This window comes from Diprion similis, chromosome 3, assembly GCF_021155765.1.
Source record: "Diprion similis isolate iyDipSimi1 chromosome 3, iyDipSimi1.1, whole genome shotgun sequence".
In the NCBI taxonomy this organism is placed as follows: domain Eukaryota; kingdom Metazoa; phylum Arthropoda; class Insecta; order Hymenoptera; family Diprionidae; genus Diprion; species Diprion similis.
Window position 1 is genome coordinate 16,689,247 of NC_060107.1, and position 17,754 is coordinate 16,707,000.

The 17,754-nt window shown below is 38.6% G+C and overlaps 3 protein-coding genes and 1 long non-coding RNA gene across 4 annotated transcripts in view; 2 read left to right on the forward strand and 2 right to left on the reverse strand.

The window, feature by feature from the left end:
- LOC124416729 (esterase E4-like) lies at positions 1 to 10,612 on the reverse strand. The gene is made up of 7 exons (XM_046897993.1): positions 10,228 to 10,612; positions 7,577 to 7,724; positions 7,094 to 7,439; positions 6,485 to 6,847; positions 1,298 to 1,461; positions 375 to 691; positions 1 to 305 (listed from the first exon to the last, which is right to left on the reverse strand). Exons 1-7 carry the CDS (start codon positions 10,440 to 10,442, stop codon positions 110 to 112), a joined length of 1,749 nt encoding a protein of 582 aa, XP_046753949.1. The 5' UTR covers positions 10,443 to 10,612; the 3' UTR covers positions 1 to 109.
- The window catches only part of LOC124416725 (flotillin-2), a 403,676-nt gene that overhangs the window by 277,740 nt on the left and 108,182 nt on the right, over positions 1 to 17,754 (forward strand). The gene's annotated exons all lie outside the window — the stretch shown is intronic.
- LOC124416732 overlaps positions 1,399 to 17,754 on the forward strand; it is a 22,861-nt gene continuing 6,505 nt past the window's right edge. The window contains exons 1-2 of the long non-coding RNA XR_006930805.1: positions 1,399 to 1,464; positions 15,990 to 15,992. This is a non-coding gene — a long non-coding RNA (uncharacterized LOC124416732). The remainder of the gene's footprint in view (positions 1,465 to 15,989; positions 15,993 to 17,754) is intronic.
- LOC124416730 (esterase E4-like) overlaps positions 16,203 to 17,754 on the reverse strand; it is an 11,888-nt gene continuing 10,336 nt past the window's right edge. The window contains exons 5-7 of the mRNA XM_046897994.1: positions 17,454 to 17,617; positions 16,533 to 16,849; positions 16,203 to 16,463 (exon numbers count right to left, since the gene is read on the reverse strand). Of these exons, the coding sequence (XP_046753950.1) occupies positions 16,268 to 16,463; positions 16,533 to 16,849; positions 17,454 to 17,617 (677 nt within the window). The 3' untranslated portion in view covers positions 16,203 to 16,267. The remainder of the gene's footprint in view (positions 16,464 to 16,532; positions 16,850 to 17,453; positions 17,618 to 17,754) is intronic.

Below are 17,754 nucleotides of genomic sequence, written 5' to 3' on the forward strand. Positions count from 1 at the left end.
TGTCCCACATTGCATAGAGAATTGCGATGATCGCGGTATTTTTACAGGAATGCTGCGTTTAATCGCTCGATGAAGATTGACTGTGGAATCTTCTTAAAGTGATGGCACGTTAGTTGATCGTCACAATGGTTTCTGCCTCTGTCGTACTTCTTTCCAAGTTAGCCCAAAATTGCATTCGCTCTCTTAGGAAGACATTTTTCATCTCTAGCGTGATTTCGGCTTTGTTTCCTATCTGAAGGTAATTGTCCTTTTCCGAGTAAGGCTCCCATGTTGAATTTCCGCAGAAAAACGGGCTTGAAGGTTTACTGAAAATACATAAATCGGTTATGAACCGTATGCATCATCCGGTATTCTAATACTTGAAGAAGACTTACCCGTGAATCGCAAAAGATGTCCACAATTGTACCATGATTTCCATCATTTGCCGATCTTTTTCATTCATGGTTTTGTTGAGAGCTGACACGAGATTGTAGTCTACATGTGGAAAAATGTAATTAAGTTCATCCGCGTGTGCTACGCCGTAGTCCAGCGAAATTCTGCTGTAAAGGTAAGTGTTACTCCAGGTTCCCCGATAATGAAAGGCGTAGAAATATTGGGGATTCGCTGCCACTGCAAACTGGTGTAAGAGGGCGGAGTACAGCGGATAGTTGAACGAAGAATCGCTGATGAGTACCGTCAAGTTATTCAAGAACTGCAAGAGAAGGGATTCGTAAATGGTGCATTACCTACACTTTCAATTATTTAGTCGGTATGATACGAATAATTAGAGTACATTTTGGTCCCACCATCAGCAAAACTTATACAACAGGAATTTTTATTTTCTACCCTGAAGTATTACATACTGCCTGTAGCTTTTTGTAATAACGACTGATTTCGATGAATTTCTGCTGAAAGACGCTACTGGAAAACGATTTTCAATTGAAAGACTCACGAAGATAAGTTATCTGCGCGTAGAGAATCAATTTCACATGCTGATAGAAATGATTTGATCAGGTTAAATGATGACGACAGTGACTGATCTCCATAATTAGGCCAACTCTTTGTAGACCTCTACCAAATATGGCAGCGAACTATGCACTCAGTTTTTAGGTGATCAAATCTTCTCGCGATATCGCATGGCTAATATCGAATACAGAAGTTGAATCAACAACATCGGAAATGCGAAACCGAACCACTGAAACTCTTTAGTTGGAAAAAATTTATGGCTTCCAGCCATCCTATGCAGCTGTGAAGTGTGCATGCATACTGCGAGAAAAGCTGATTCAGAACCTAAAGATTTAAATATCTTATCACCCACCTCCTTTCTATTCATTTTTTCAATGTCATTGAAATAGTACGACTTGGCGGCCTTGGCCCACGCGGCTCCAGAGTCCGGCAGATACGACCAGTACATTAGAATCGGCAGCAAGTAATCAAAGTTTTCCACAAACTCCTCAAATAATTCCTCATTTTCATACAAGTCTAGTGAAAAGGGTAAAATGATCCTATATTAAAATAGACGTGAGAGTCAAAGATAATTATCACAAAGCGAGAACCTCCAAAATTTTTCAAGCTTTAAAATTATGTGCAGGAGTTTTTATTTATCTGATGTTTTAATAACGTAGATCGTCAGCCGTATGGAATCCATCAATGTTACACCACTTTTTAATTTTCATCAGCTAAGTTAACGTCGGAGAAATATTTGTTTCAGCTCGAAATAACTTTCTTTAATTTGAAGGTATTTTTACATTTCTGTGTCGAAAGTCGAGAAGTCGATAAAATAGGTTCTTCGAAAGTTGCTGATCTGTCTGTCGGTCCATCTCAAAAATGGTTTCACAAGAAAATCTGACAGGCCTTGTCACGTCGCAGCACCACGTGACAAACAAGTAAATCGTCAAGGCATAGTTGGCTATGCTGTCATGAGTCTCATTTCGAAATTCAATAACTTGTTGCATTTGCAGCATTTCGAAAAAGTATAAACATTTTACTCCGCATCTCGTGTACGGACTATCGATCTACACTATTAGTCCGCATTGGTTTATACCAAGTTTACCGAAAGTTTGAATGGAATTACTAAAAAAGGAATGAAATGCATCAATCGAACACAATTTTATAAGAAACGAAGAAAACATTTTACTCAGCAAAAGCATATCCAACGACAAAAATGTTGATACTGTCATACTTGATAGTACGTCTAGTGATTAAATGAGGTGATTAATAATGGCCCGCGCTAGTCAACCCCTCAATAGCCCATACCCTTCATTAGTCAACGAATTTGCCCTTTCAAGACTCAGAAATAGGCCGTCGACATTCTTCTTCGACAGTACAGATTTGTCAGAGACCTTGGTTAGTCATGCCTCTAGAAAAATACGCACCACGGAGTTTCGTAGCAGTCATACTTTCCATCGAACTAAATATGTGGGGAAATTTCTCAAGGCATGATTCAACCATTATTTGTTCTTAGAGTATAATAAAAAAAATACGATAGGAATAAATGGTTCTTTAACGTAAAATCACAATTATACACATACAGACTTTGTAATCGAAGGTCCACATGCAGTTAGATCTATTGGATCTTTTTTGTCCCATTAGCGGCTATCAAATTTTATAAATAAATTTGACGCAAACGAATACCGTTTTCGATAACTGCACAAATACTGCATCGATTACAAATATGATTATAGATGCAGTCTCAATTGCTTTTCACGTATCTGAATAATTTCTTGGCTGCAGCTAAGGTTTCTTTGGAAGACACGTGTTTGTCTTCATCCACCTTGTTCTCGTTACACTCTTCCACATCTTGCCCTTCGGCGTCCATGTCATCAGTTGTTCCCTTGACATGCATTTCTAATTTCAGCATCAATTGAACATCGCTATCCTGGGGCTTCTCCATATTCTTCTAGCCATGCCCGCGTCTCTTGGATGGGACAATCTCCGTAATCTCGAACCTGCGTAGCATACTCATGGGTGCCTCCTCATCGTCGAATACAGCAGAACCATCTAAGACTCTCTTTCATCCGCGAGAATCTTATTTCAATCTCTGTGTAGATTCGTCGGTGTTAATGAACTCCAAACATTCACAATGAATGTACGACAGTCAGTCAAATTCACTTTATATAACACAGGCATGAATATGGCAGTTTTTCGTGCCTGTAGAGAGGGAGAGAAATACCGCTTTTCAACCCGGGTCACGTGAGCGGGAGTAGAAGTGAGGTTACATCACACTTTTTACTCCCTAGGGAGTAACTTCTATATTCCTACCTTTGTTACATAAAATATCGTGTGTGCCCCCCCCCCCCGGGGGGGGGGGGCTTTTTACACCTTGTGTGATATTTTCAGTACTCGCCTTTGGCTCGCGCAGTGGAAATATCAGCACTGGGTCTAAAAAGTCTCGTTTCTCCCCCTGGCGCACAATGTACTATTCTTCACAAACGAAGCTGAATTAACGCGTTCCTTTTCTATGGGAATGACACGGGGCACTTATTTTCTAGTTTTTTTTTTCATTTCAACAACTACTTCCTCGTTCATCGGCTGTATAAGTGACGTTACGTCAAGCGGCAAATACGTAATTTGGCAAGTATCGTCAATTAGTGATTTAACGATTATTCGCATTCGCAAAAATCGTGGGAATATTTTTGGAATGTGATTGCCACAAATACTTGATATTTTGCTTATAAAAATTGTGAAAACAGTAGGGGAAGAAGGTGTTACGTGCCGATTCACATTTTTGTTTCACTACCTATATCCAATTTTTTCAAAACTCATCGGACAACTATGGCTACCCATTTCTCTTTTTCTCTCTCTCCCTCGGTGACTCTATTTCAAATGAGAGATTGATTTTTTTTTAGTTTTAGATTTCGTACTGCTGCAGTCAGTGAGTGAGGTACGATTCTACAGAAATCATTTCTACAGAGCGAATGTTCAACATAATATTTTCTAGAGACTCGTTTCTAGATCAATTTTTTTCTGCAGGAAGGAACTCGAGATTTGTAACAAAAAGAAGTCTGCATGATTTATTATACAGAAATATTGTCCGACAGAATATTTTTTTACAAAAAATTATTCTGCAGAAGTTCTTCTTCAGCATATTTTTCTACAGAATATTTTTGCTCAGGGAAACCTTTGGGATGCCAACGTCGCCTTACGCGTCTTTTGTACCCTCGTGTGTGTTTTGATTTCGTGTGGAACAATATTTCTGTAGAATGAATCATGCAGGCTTCTTTTTGTTACAAAGTACGTATTCCTTCCTGTAAAAAAATATATTGTGGAAAAATGTTCATGTAGAAACGAGTCTGTGGAACATATTCTAAATCCACCCCCTCCCATTCGCACAACCCTATATTAAGTGAGGCAAGAACAATCCCGATAACAATTTACCTCACGGTAAGTGAAGATGATAAATATTCAATTGCGTGCGTCCGGATGGAAAACACCTCACAGGCCACAAGCTTCTCCATCACAAAGGCATCTTAGAGGGTGATCCATGTTTCTCTACTACATTCGACAGGAAAACCTCTCTATCCCACTTTTGGGAAAAATGTTGGTCCATCCAAGCATTCTTTTAACCCTTATAAATCACAGGTATGTTTCTAACGTGTTTGGAGCAGCGAGCTTTTTTAGATACTTCAATAAATAGAAGAGTTATTCTATGGAAACCACTTGCATCGGCATACACCATTATGGTAACACAATCCCTTATTGCCTTACGACCTGGAAGATCGCACAGTGCAACGAAGTCCTGGAAAAGTGGAGTAAACTTCGAAAAATGGAAACTTGATTCGGCCAATTTTGACAAATTGTAACAGTTTGAATAAGCCCGCCTAATACAACGCACAGAATTTTACTATTTCGTAGGTAAAAGCTTGACGTTTGTGGTCGCGTTGATGAGTTCCGTCTTCGCTAAACCTCGTTCTCACTCTCCGAAAAGACACCGTATCGGTAACACTTGATTAATTCCCCCTAGTTTGAACTTTACAATCGAATCACCAATTTATTACACATTCACTTTTGCTATCTTCGTTTCTATTTTACCTCGATAAATTCTAGTGCTCTTTTCTATATTCAAAATATATCAACGTTTCAAACTCACGTTTTAAAACTTAACGTTTAACCAATCAAGTGATAAATTATCAACGAACACAGGCTTATTATATGGGATTTCTGAAAATACGGCTTGACGAAATCCGTATATTATACAACAAATAATTTATATATTAATTTTCACATGAATGTGCAGAACGTGGCATGATCTTTGCACTTTGAAAACCGCGTATTTGAACAATAATTTAGAAAAAAAATTGATATTCATAAGAATTTCGTTCTTTTTCAAAGGCGCGTAGTTCGAGAACAAGTCACAAGGTGAGGTGAAGTTAGGTTGGGTTCAGTTTCCGGCAAATTGTAACATACTTTTCATATCTCTATCAGAACTCCGACGGATTCGCAATTTAATATGATAAAAAAAATTACAAATACATCAACTTAACTCCAATTATTTATGTTCCGCGTTCGCCGTTCCCTTTATTCTCATTTAACCACTGGCTGCAGTGAGTATGTCAATATGTTTATCTCCAATTCAATGATAATGTTCACTTTTTTGGCTTGAATCTTTTCAGTTTTTCGGGTATTCTGTATTTTTTCCAGATTTGAACTATTTCTGTCTGTATTATCACAATCTTTTCATAATATTCTAGTTTTCAGACTAATAAAAAGTTCACATTTCAATAAGGTAAAATTACGATGATCTTTTATATGAAAATGCTTCGATTCGTTTTTTCATCTGTTGTGATGATTGTTTTTTTCCGAACAAAGAAAATTTCAGTCAAGTGTGGAAATTCAATTGTAGAAATATCAGGTGATTATCATATGGATTATTGATGTTCCCAATACAGAACGAATGTCAGACAGTTACTTTTATAGTACTTCCTAAAATTTTTTAATTTCAATTTTCTCCTTGTCAAATATATTTTTTACCTCTATCCCCCTCCCCCAGCGGGGGCTTCGCCCTCCACACCTTGACACCTTGCCTGTAGCCCTGAACCTGCTCCCGCCAACGTACATCCATATGCTACTTATGTGCATTTTCCCCATTTCTTGTTCATTCTCTCTGTTCTGAATCGTACATACAATACTGCCGTAAAATCGAAATCCCGCTCTGCTAATACAGTAACCCCACTTGCGTACATAATTTTCGACTTTATTCCCTTGTTGGATAATGTACTATTATGTTCGGCATGACTTGACGTTTGAGTCTTGCCATCAGTGATGCATTTGGCTTACTGGAGCGGAGTTAATGAAACTTTATTCGGGTGGGGATACGGACTATTGAGGGGCTTGAAGATCCTGATGGTTGATTACTGCAGGGAATTACTGGACTGTTTTTACGAGTTGTTTTTTTGCCATTTGGTGAACTTCCTGAGTTCTCTATCGAAATCAACCATTTGATCACCCTGCTGTACTTATGATGTGCTGTCAAATGGCCAATCCAAAAAAATTTGCATTCACTTGCCTGCAGTGCTCCCTATAGCTTCATTGCCAACAACTCCTATGATACAGGGTAAATCACGAATCTGACCAGCTCTCAGTATATTTGCAGGGCTGTTGGTTAAAAATGCTCCCTCGATGTCTGGCTCGTCAGTACAAGCCCATGTAGTAAATGGTTCGTAATGCCACACGTAAAACCGTGTAAACACTCCTAGAATATCTCTGAAGTTTTTTTTCCGCAAACAGGTGATAAGGGCATCCGAAGTGTCATTATAGCAGCCAACGTAATTGCCGAGTTCGTATGCACGCTTTGCGTAGGCAGCCCTGGGTCTGTAGGCCCAAGGCGAAAGGCCAGATCCGCTTTGCATGATGAACTTATGGAAGAGCCCTGTAACACCGTGAATTGATTACGCCCTGTTTCAGCCTTGCAGTCAGTCTCTGTTCATCAACTCATTGACGGAAAAACAATCTTTGAGTATGTCGGACTTGATGTTGCGATGAAATACATCCTCCCGATTATTGTAAAAGTGAGATCAGTCATCTCGGAAAAAAGATTTTGTTATTCATCGATTAAATCTGCTAAATATTACCTCCCGCCATGCATCGGTCAGGTTGGATCTGAATTCGTTCTTACCGATTGTCAATTTCGAAAGCGTCAGGAGATGAACGCATGCGCTCCCTGAGCTGTGGCCGAATATGGTGACTCGATCAGGGTCACCGTAAAAGTGTCTGATGTTACGCTGCACCCACTTGAGCGCAAGAACCTGGTCCTTCAGGCCCCAGTTTCCGGAAGCCACTTTGTCGCCAGTGCTCAAGAACCCCAGAGCACCCAATCGATAGCTGAAGGTGACGAGAACTACATCCTGGTTCAAAAGGTATATCGGGCTATATGCCGTTGAGTTGGCAGACCCAAACGTAAACCTCCCACCGAAAACGTATACCATTACTGGGAGTAACGACGAGTTCCTACCGTCGCGTATCTAGATGTGCACGATCCAAAGTCAAATACAGTAGCGTTTGCTTTACAAGACTTCAGATTTTGATCTCGTGGTTCTATTCTTGTTCAGCGAGCGACTTGCATGCAAGTAAGCAAGCATTACTAGATGAACAAAATTACCTGCGGTGTAAACACGTTCAGGTGCAGACAGTCTTCGTCCCCGATGACAGTAATAAGGTCTGCCATATTTGGTTGGGGACACCTGTTGCCATCGGCAGTAGCGTTTCGAATTCCTTCCCAACCACCCGCCGGCACGGGGTCGGCGAATCTGTGACGCAAAGAGAATTTGTACAATCGAAATCATACGAAATTTCATGAAGGCTGCAACTTCTTTAGTATGAAACATTTCGATGAAAGGCATGTTTGTTCATTGCTATTGTAAACATTGATATATGTTCATCATAGGCATTTATTTACCCATAGATTTCCTATTTGTAATTAGCGGGATTGACATTCAGTATAATGATTGGTTCCCCCAAGCAGCATCTTGTGTACCTTTATTTCCAAACTCGTAGCAGAACTGAGGTGAACTTAATAAAATCATGCAACTCTGGTTCTTAGAATCTGTTTCTGTTCATAAACATGTCATCCGTTTCAACGAACAAACTCGTCCACTTGTTGGAAATGAATGAACATTGAGTTTCATGTAGTTTGACTGACGAATGTTACATAATATTACATAAAAACAGAGTTATATATGTCAGTATTGGATAAACAATGTGAGCGTCATGTCACATACTCGCAAGAGTGTAAGGAACAGCAAAATATGTTTATTCGAGTATGTCTTCTTCTTTTTATAGCTTTTTTGTTTACACAAACACTGTGTTTTCAAGTGTACGCGAGTGTTGAATATCATTTTTTTAATTATAATTATTGCAATGTTTTCCAAAGTATCGAAACTCAATTGAATAGTCGAAAGCTAAAAATACAGAACTAAGAAACGATATGAAACAGCTTAAAAGTTGTTCTTCCAATGATGAACTTGATGTAAAGAAAAAATGTGCCTAATCAACTGTTTTCAGCACATTGTTAATGATGTCTTTTCCTAACTAATTCATGGTCTAAATATTAAGGGTTGTACGTGCACCTCGGGGGATTAAAAAAAACGATTTCCGAGGTACATTTTTATCAGATAGTACGACCATGGTACAACCTATAGATTTTGTCACTTCTCGATTCTCTGCTTTCAGAATAAAAGAAAGTTATGGTAATCACCTCGAAAACAAAGAGTTGAGTTGTCACTAAATCTTGGCGTTTCAAGATCTAGAGCATCCCCCCCGACCATTTTCGGAGAGTGATGAAAAAACATATTGATATTTTTTGGCACACCTTAATATGCATATACATATGTATACTGTACTGATGTTGTACCGTGTAGCCGTATTGGATGTTTAGTGTAGACGAAGATGACGTGTGTTCTGGTAGGACCGGCAATTTTGAAAATGTATCAGAGAATTTTTGTAAAATTTCGCTTTAAGAATGCAATAAAGTGCAGCAAAGTTTTAGAAATGTCAAACATTGCTATTGATGGTTGTGATTCAACGATCCTCCACATTTCTTCCACTTTTTTCACAATTACATCGCTTTGTGATGTGCTGGGGCTTTCAAGGTTCCCTTCACCGTCAACGTTTTCACGGGCATCTTGCAAACACTCATACCAACCCTTGTTTTACTTAATACAAACTCGCCAAAAGCAATATTTAACATTTTTCAAACTTTGCGACACTTTCTTCCATTCTTATAACAACATTTAATACAAATTCTCTAATCCATTTCCGAAATCACCGATCCTATCAAAACACATGTAACCTTTTTGACGGCTGGTGATGGACTAAATATCCAATACGGCTAACACAGTACAATAACTTTTTAGACGAGTTCATCAACACTGCAAAAAAAAATCGCACGAATCGGAATAATACAACATGCAAAATCACAAAACTCCCGTTATTTCTTGAACACCCCTCGTATGTGTGTGAGCAATTATTTTGTCCGAAAATACTTCGAAAACAAGTGTCCCGATTTCAATGATTCTGCTTTCAATTTGGGCGGCTTCTCGAAACTTGGAATTGATAACATTGTGGCTTCGATCCGTTCATTACTTTTTGAGTTATTTAAATTATATGATTTCGAAAAATCGAATACAAATTATGGATATCCTGAGAATGGGTAAATGGATTTGAATGAAATTCACTACCCTGGGGTGTTTGGGTCGCTCATCACGAATTCAAGCTCAGATTTGTAAAATTTAACTTTGATGTATCCAATAAGCTGGAAAAAGAAACTAAAAGCATTTTAAATTTCATAAAAATTGATACACGTCGGTTTGTTAGGCTGATTTCGAATCTGAAGTCAGATCGCGTAATCGTGAATGGCGATCCACTACGGTGGAAAATATTTCAAACTATTCCGATTTTGTATTATTGTTAGACACATCCGGCCAATTTCCATAAATTGTGGATCGTGTTGTTCGTAATGTAATTCCTCACAAATCATCCGGTATGGATGTTCTTTTCGGTCCTTGGTTTATTGCTGTTTTCATCAGAAGTTTTCATTTCGTTTTCATTTCTCGGATATTATTTTTTATTTAAAGCTACAAAACGAATGAATTCGTTATTATTCTACTGAACGTAGTCAAATTGTTTGTGGTACTTTCTATCCTCGCCAATTTCATCAGTTCAAAGCTGGTTGAAAGTGTGCCACTTCAGTGGCACGTATGGATAAAATAAATCATGGAATCAATAAACACTAAATTTATTTACATCACTAACCTCTTATTTCCTATCGGTGGTTGTGCATAAGGAATTCCCAGAAACGCCGCCACCTTTCGGCCGTGACTGGTGGTCGCTATTTTTCCTCTCAGAGTCCCTTCAGAAATGGTCACTTCTGGTTCAGTAGTTCCATCGAAGTAACCGTAACTTATCGAGAAAAAAATGCTGAGCAATAGTGAGAAACAAAGACACACCGCCCCTGAACTTGAAGTCATCGTCGTCACGCGATGATGTCCGATGAGAACAAACTCGACTCTAGCGAATCTCACAAGTGCGATATTTTTACGGCTTCGAACCGTTCGGCTATCACGAACGAGTTTGACATGCCAATCGTCAAACAAGATATTCAAGTTGTCCAGCGACCGTCTCGCAAACAAAATAACATACCACCGTAACGCTCAAGAGTATTATCAATATCGCTGTGTCCATCATTTGTGCTGGTATTACCCGGCGATGCAATGCATCAAACCAACTTAGTTATTGATATCTACTCCTCATTTAACGTTTTAGAATCAAACTGAAAATAAGTGCGTTTACTCGAGTCTGATAGAGCCGACGATATTTTCAAGGGTTTGGTTTCGTTGAGCCCTTTGCGATGTGAACACCTAAAATTAGACGTATTAATCTAGGTGACGATCTGAGAATTTTAAGTCACAGATATGAAGAGAAAGTAATCGGTAAGATAAAATACGGTTATAGCAATGATTTGTATGTTAGATTTAGAAATTAATTTAATGGACAAATTCTGAGGGTAAAGAGGGTATATTTTTTGTAGGGTCTGTAAATGACCACGTACGGAAGATTCTACTAATGTATATTTATTTTGGCTGCCACATGCGTTCATCACGAACGCCGGCATACAACTCACTTAAATCTATCGCCGGATCATACGTATACATACATACATACATACATACAATGTATCATTCAGCTGAGGATCCACACTTTTCATCCTTTATTCGATTGCATATCTATTCGACGTTCATTAGCATATCTTATCAGGATACTTCTGTTATTATTTGTTAATCAACTCGATATATTCGGAATATTTGGTGACAAATTATGTAATTTTACAAGCGACTTTCTCGTCAACTTGATCATTGAAGTTCGGTGAAATTGAAATTCTGCAACGAAACATTCATCCCTCAAACAATCACACACATAAAAATACGCCAGGGCTTTAATACTGTTTATCACAAGTCACATAATAAGTAATAGAATTCGGACGATACGGAAAACTGCATGTCATAATATTAGATTGTCGTTGATGCAGTTGTAGAAATTGAAAAGACGTGAATAAAAAAAAAGAACTCATCCAGATGATCAAATTGTAGAACAGCTCCATAACTTTATTTACTTAATGTAGATGGCTTCACAACGAGTCCAATGCATGTGGATGTCTTCATCGAGGGTTCCAGATCTGGTCGACCACGTCGTCAGCTGTTGTGCACGTTTTGTTCAACGATGCAACAGGTTACGCATTTCAATCTTACTAGTTTGCGTGACTTCGTTTGCTTATTTAACGATACAGTATTCTTCAGCAGTTATAGGTTTCAACGGTTATGAAAATATCTTGAGTTGGATATATCGGATAACGGGGGATTACGTGACAACTAGGATTCTCACCTACTGTTTGTTGACCCATTAATCAAATCCACAGTGAATAAATTCATTTTGCAGTTCCAATAACTCACCCAAATCAATTTATCCTCCGCTCACCTCCTGAGATTCCTGAATGACCAAGGTTAAATACTCATCGGTGATTTTATCTCGCATGCCAAATACAACTCTCACAACTAGGTAATCTGCATTCGTAACATGTATTATTGTATTATACATATTATAATATAATATAACAGATACGGGTATGTAATAAACGCAAAACACGTAATTTTTTTATCGATTGTTAATCAGGTTACCTATTTTCTAATTGTCACCAGAATCCGACTTCGTCGCAAAACTATTTGAACTATCTGTCACAATATTCGGTACAGTAGAAAGTCACTACGGAGTTTAATGTAGTGAACTCGACAACTCGAAAGCCAATGAACGATCGTGAATTTACCGAAAAAGTCAAGTAAAATGTAAGTAAATGGAAGAGTGAATAAACCACCACGAGTCAGTGACTTAATCTTCATCTTAATCTGTCGCCGATAGAATTATCATTCGCTTGACTATACCAACTAAAACAGCTCTCTTACATATTGGAAGGTACAACCTCAGCAATATTACCGCAATAAACGGTGTGCGAAGTGATGCCGGGACCACCCGTTCGAGCCGTTTAGACTCCTACGCTACCATCCCACAGTGGGACAGCATCCAAAATCTCTGGCCAAAAGGTCAAAAATGAAGTTTTATTTTCGGGGTTTTGAAGTGGAGGATCAGGTAGAGTAATAGTCCGAGCGTCAGATTCCAGTCTTGGGAGGGGTTGATCCTTTATACCTGCTGTTGTATTCCAGTTCTAAAGTGACCCTCGCTCGAGCTAGACGCACCGCGCTCCGAGTGCAATTCTCAGTGTTATATTTAGAACGTGCTGAAGGCCACAATTATCAACGGAAAAAAATATCAAAAAAATGGATTCGAAAAGGGAAGGTGAGTACAATATCACCATGAAATTCTCATTTTATAATATTGATGCATGTGATATCAAAAAAAGAATGATACTTGCTAAAATTACCGTAAAATTGCAACGAAAAATTGTAAACACGTAGAGAAAAGTTGAACTGTCCGGCATTGTGCAGCGGTTTTTCTTGTTTTAGCTTGTAGATTGATGTATTGTTAAGTGAAAACAAAAATAAAAATTTGCAATTTTTAGCACCACCGCTGTTGGTGCAATTTTTGTGTATTGAAAAGTGCATTTTTCTCAATTTCGAACAAGGAAATCTGAAGTATAGAGAAATGGCTTCGACAAAAATTGTGTAGTTTCGAAATATCTACCCAGGGGTGTACTCACATTATGGGTCCGGTGCCCCGGGTACCCCTCCCTCGCTCCCTCCCACCAAAACATTAGCTTGTTTCTCTGTTCTGAATGATTAATGACAATTGATGAACAATATTGCGAATCAAATAATAGCAAGTGAGGTTGAATATGTAATGGCCTATTTATATGTACACTTCGATTTTTCAGAATCTTCTGCCGATGCAGATGGTCCTTGCACCTGCGGTACCTGGTTCGACCAGGAAGGATGCAGCGTATGAGGAAATTGAGAAGGCCATGTCCTAAAAATTACAACGTCCTTTTACGCTATCGGATGATCTAAAACTTACCATACGCAGATTGTTGTCAAGATTCAATGAGAATTGGAAGTAACAAGTAAGGGTAGCTCAAGCTCTTTTCCAGTGGAGTTTACTGACTGCGACTCCAGCGATTCGTCTGACGAAGACTACTGAAGTTCCGGATTGCTAAGTAGATTAACTAACGAATAAATATTATAATTTTCTGATATTGCCCTATATTTAGTTGAAAATGTAATAGCATTCTATTTAGTGTATAAAAATCAATATAATTTAAATATTCTCGTAATCACTATGTATTATCATAATTTTAAGATTTCTATAGCAACCTACTTTCAAGTGAATCATTGTCATTTTGGTCTAAATAAAATATTTTTCTGTACAAGTCTTTCATATTGAGTTCACCATTTTGTTTTTTCAAATTTTGACTTCAGATTCGTAATTAGCGACCCCGTAAACCCCCGAGTGCAGACTTTCACCCGAATTACATCTGTTTTAGAGTAAATTTTCGGTCGTATGGCTCCGCCATTTTGTTTTTTCAAATTTTGACTTCAGATTCATTATCAGCGACCCCGAAAACCCCCGAGTTCAGACTTTCACCCCAATTACATCTGTTTTGGACTTTTGGCCAGAGATTTTGGATTCTGTCCCACTGTGCATCCCGAGCTCATAAAGAGGCATTTATAAGACGCAAAACTAAGCTTAGAGAGTGAAAAAAAATGAATTCATGCGATTGAACTTATTAGGAAGTCCGAGATCCCTTTGCGTTAGACTTTGAATCATAGGACCACACTTGCCACGAGCAATTCCTATCATTTTTAACAAGGACCTCCCAACGAACAGTAGATGTTAAATTGGAAATCCGGAGATAAGTTGACGTTTATATCGACTCTCGATTAGATAAGACGTGACATGACATTTATTGGGCTATTACTCGAAATTATGTGTTCAGTCAACTGAGGGTATAACATGAAGCTAAAGCATGAATTCAAATACTGAGACCTGCTACTTACAAAAATCCACAGTTCGGTGGGTAGAAAGATCAAGGCAATCAGGGCGCGCGACTGTTAATGCATTTCGTGACATCCATGGGTCCGACAAGTAAAAGGACTGAAATACGATCCCCGATGCTTTTCCGGGGCAGGATCGTTTCTACAGAAACCGTTTCTACAGATATCATTTTTGCAGAGTTCGTTTCTACAGAGTTCTTTTCTACAGAAGATATTTTCTACAAAGTTCGTTTCTACAGAGTTCGTTTGTACAGAATTGCGGGGGCAGGATCGTTTCTACAGAATTCGTTTCTACAGAATTCAGGTCTGCAAGTCCGTTTCATTTCTACAAGTGGCGGTCAAATAATTTAAATTAAATTAAATTAGATTAAACTAAATTAAATCGAAATGTACGAAATTTACAATTAAATGTATGAGAAATGAACATCTACGACCAAATTCTGTAGAATCGAAACGGACTTGCAGACCTGAATTCTGTAGAAAGGATCCTGCCCCCGCAATTCTGTACAAACGAACTCTGCAGAAACGAACTTTGTAGAAAATATCTCCTGTAGAAACGAACTCTGTAGAAACGAACTCTGCAGAAATGATTTCTGTAGAGATGATATCTGTAGAAACGGTTTCTGTAGAAACGATCCTGCCCCAAAAATTGCGCTTCAGTTTAAAACGTTGAATCAAATTCAAACGCTTTTGACAGGCAGAATGAGCGAAATACGATCCGCGATACACTGCCGCCACCTCAATAGGTTGTGAGTAGAATTGATTCGCTTGATGGATCGATTAATTAGACTCCATTTATCTATAACAACAAGAACAATACGAAAGGACTTGAATGCAAGGAATAGTTGATAGACGATTCAATTCAGGACATCACCATTTATCGTAGTCTCGCGATCAGGCGGAACAGTGATTCTGTGAACAAAATTGAAACAGGTATTATAGCTGCCCTCTACCACATAACTTTAACTGACGAACATCCGCGGCATTCTGGTTCCCTCACAAGAAGTGATTCGTGATCTACGTGGCAAGAAGCGAAATCTTGGAACATGTTGAATAGCCATCTCCGCAAAGCTACTCTTTATCAAGATGCTGCTGAGCTATCCAACCGATTTTCGAAGATCCAATGTTCCGAAAATTAATTTCAACGCTGTGTTAAAGGATATGCTCCTATCTGCAACCGAGGGAGACAATGAAGTCATCCGGCGGATGGGACCTGAATGAGATCACAGTGGTGTAAGTATCGTTAACACTGCTGCTCATATCGGCACAAAGCGTACGGTATGTACAGGCCTGAAGTAGACTCACATTTACCAGTTAACGCCACCGTACACACAAGTCGGTCATATTCTGACAATTGAAATGTTCATTGTTGGATAGTTTTTTGAAGGACATGAAAAACAAGTAACTTGAAATAAACAACATGAGACAATAGCCTTGGCAAATTGATTAAATAACCGTATTATCGATTTCATCAATATTTTAAAGTGTCATCGTAATGAATGAAAAGCTTGCAAATAGTAGGTTTCACATTTACAGTTCGATAGTATGACAAAAATCCAAAAATGAGTTTTGTTTTAAGCAACAATAATGCCAAGTAATGTATTCTTGTAATTGAAATACAACGCGTTATCGAAATACATTTTTCAATCGCGCTTTCGTATTATACAAAAAGGTATCTAGATATTTTTGTTCCACATTGCATGGGGAATTGCAATGATCGCGGATTTTTTACAGGAATGCTGCGTTTAATCGGTCGATGAAGATTGACTGTGGAATCTTCTTGAAGCGATGGCACGTTAGTTGATCGTCACAATGGCTTCTGCCTCTGTCGTACTTCTTTCCAAGTTAGCCCAGAATTGCATTCGCTCTCTTAAGAAGACATGTTTCATCTCTAGCGTGATTTCGGATTTGCTTCCTATCTGAAGGTAATTGTCCTTTTCCGAGTACGGCGTCCATGTTATGTTTCCGAAAAGAAACGGGGTTAACGGTTTACTGAAAATGCATACAGTAGTTGTGAATCATATGCATCATCAGGTATTCTATTACTTGAAAAAGACTTACCCGTGAATCGCAAAAGATGTCCACAATTGTACCATGATATCCATCATTTGCCGATCTTTTTCATTTATGGTTTTGTTGAGAGCTAACACGATATTGTAGTCTATACGTGGAAAAATGTAATTAACTTCATCTGCGTGTGCTACGCCGTAGTCCACCAAAGTTTTGCCGTAAACGTAAGTGTTACTCCAGGTGCCCCGATAATTGAAGGCGTAGAAATATTGGGGATTTGCTGCCACTGCAAACTGGTGTAAGAGGGAGGAGTACATCGGATAGGTGAACGTAGCATCGCCGAGGAGTAACGTCAAGTTATTCAGGAACTGCAAGAGAAGAGATTCGTAAATGGTGCATCACCTACACTTTCAATTATTTAGTCGATACGATACGAATAATGAGAGTACATTTTGGTTCCACAATCAGCAAAACCGATACAATAGGAACTTTTGTTTTACCCTCAAGTATTACATACTGCCTGTAGTTTTTTGTAATAACGACTGATTTCGATGAATTTCTGCTGAAAGATGCTACTGGAACGCACTTTTTAATTGAAAGACTCACGAAGATAAGTTATCTGCACGTAGAGAATCAATTTCACATGCTGATAGAAATGATTTGATCAGGTCAAATGATGACGGCAGTGACTGATCTCGATAATTGGGCCAACTCTTTGTAAATCTCTGTCAAATATGGCGGCGAACTACGCGGTTAATTTCCAGCTATTCAGCTCTTCTCGCGATGTCGCATGGTTCGAATTTAAAATAGAAGTTGAATCAACAACGTCGGATATGTGAAACCGAAACACTGAAACTCTTCAGTTTGAAAAAATATATGGTTTTCAGCCCTCCTATGCAGCTGTGAAGTGTGCATGCATACTGCGATAAAAGCTGATTCGGAATCTGAATATTTGAATCTTTTATCACCCACCTCATTTTTGTTCATTTTTTTCATGTCCTTGAAATAGTACGACTTGGCGGCCTTGACCCAAGCGGCTCCGGAGTCCGGTTGATACGACCAGTACAGTAGAGTCGGCAGCAAGTAATCAAAGTTTTCCACAAATTCCTTAAGCAATTCCTCGTTTTCATACAACGCTGGTGAAACGAGTAAAATGATTATATATTAAAACTGACGTGAGAGTCAAAGATAACTATCACAGAGTGAGAACCTTACAAATTTCCGAAGCCTCAAAATTATACGCAGAAATTTCTGTTTTAATGAGAAAATCTGA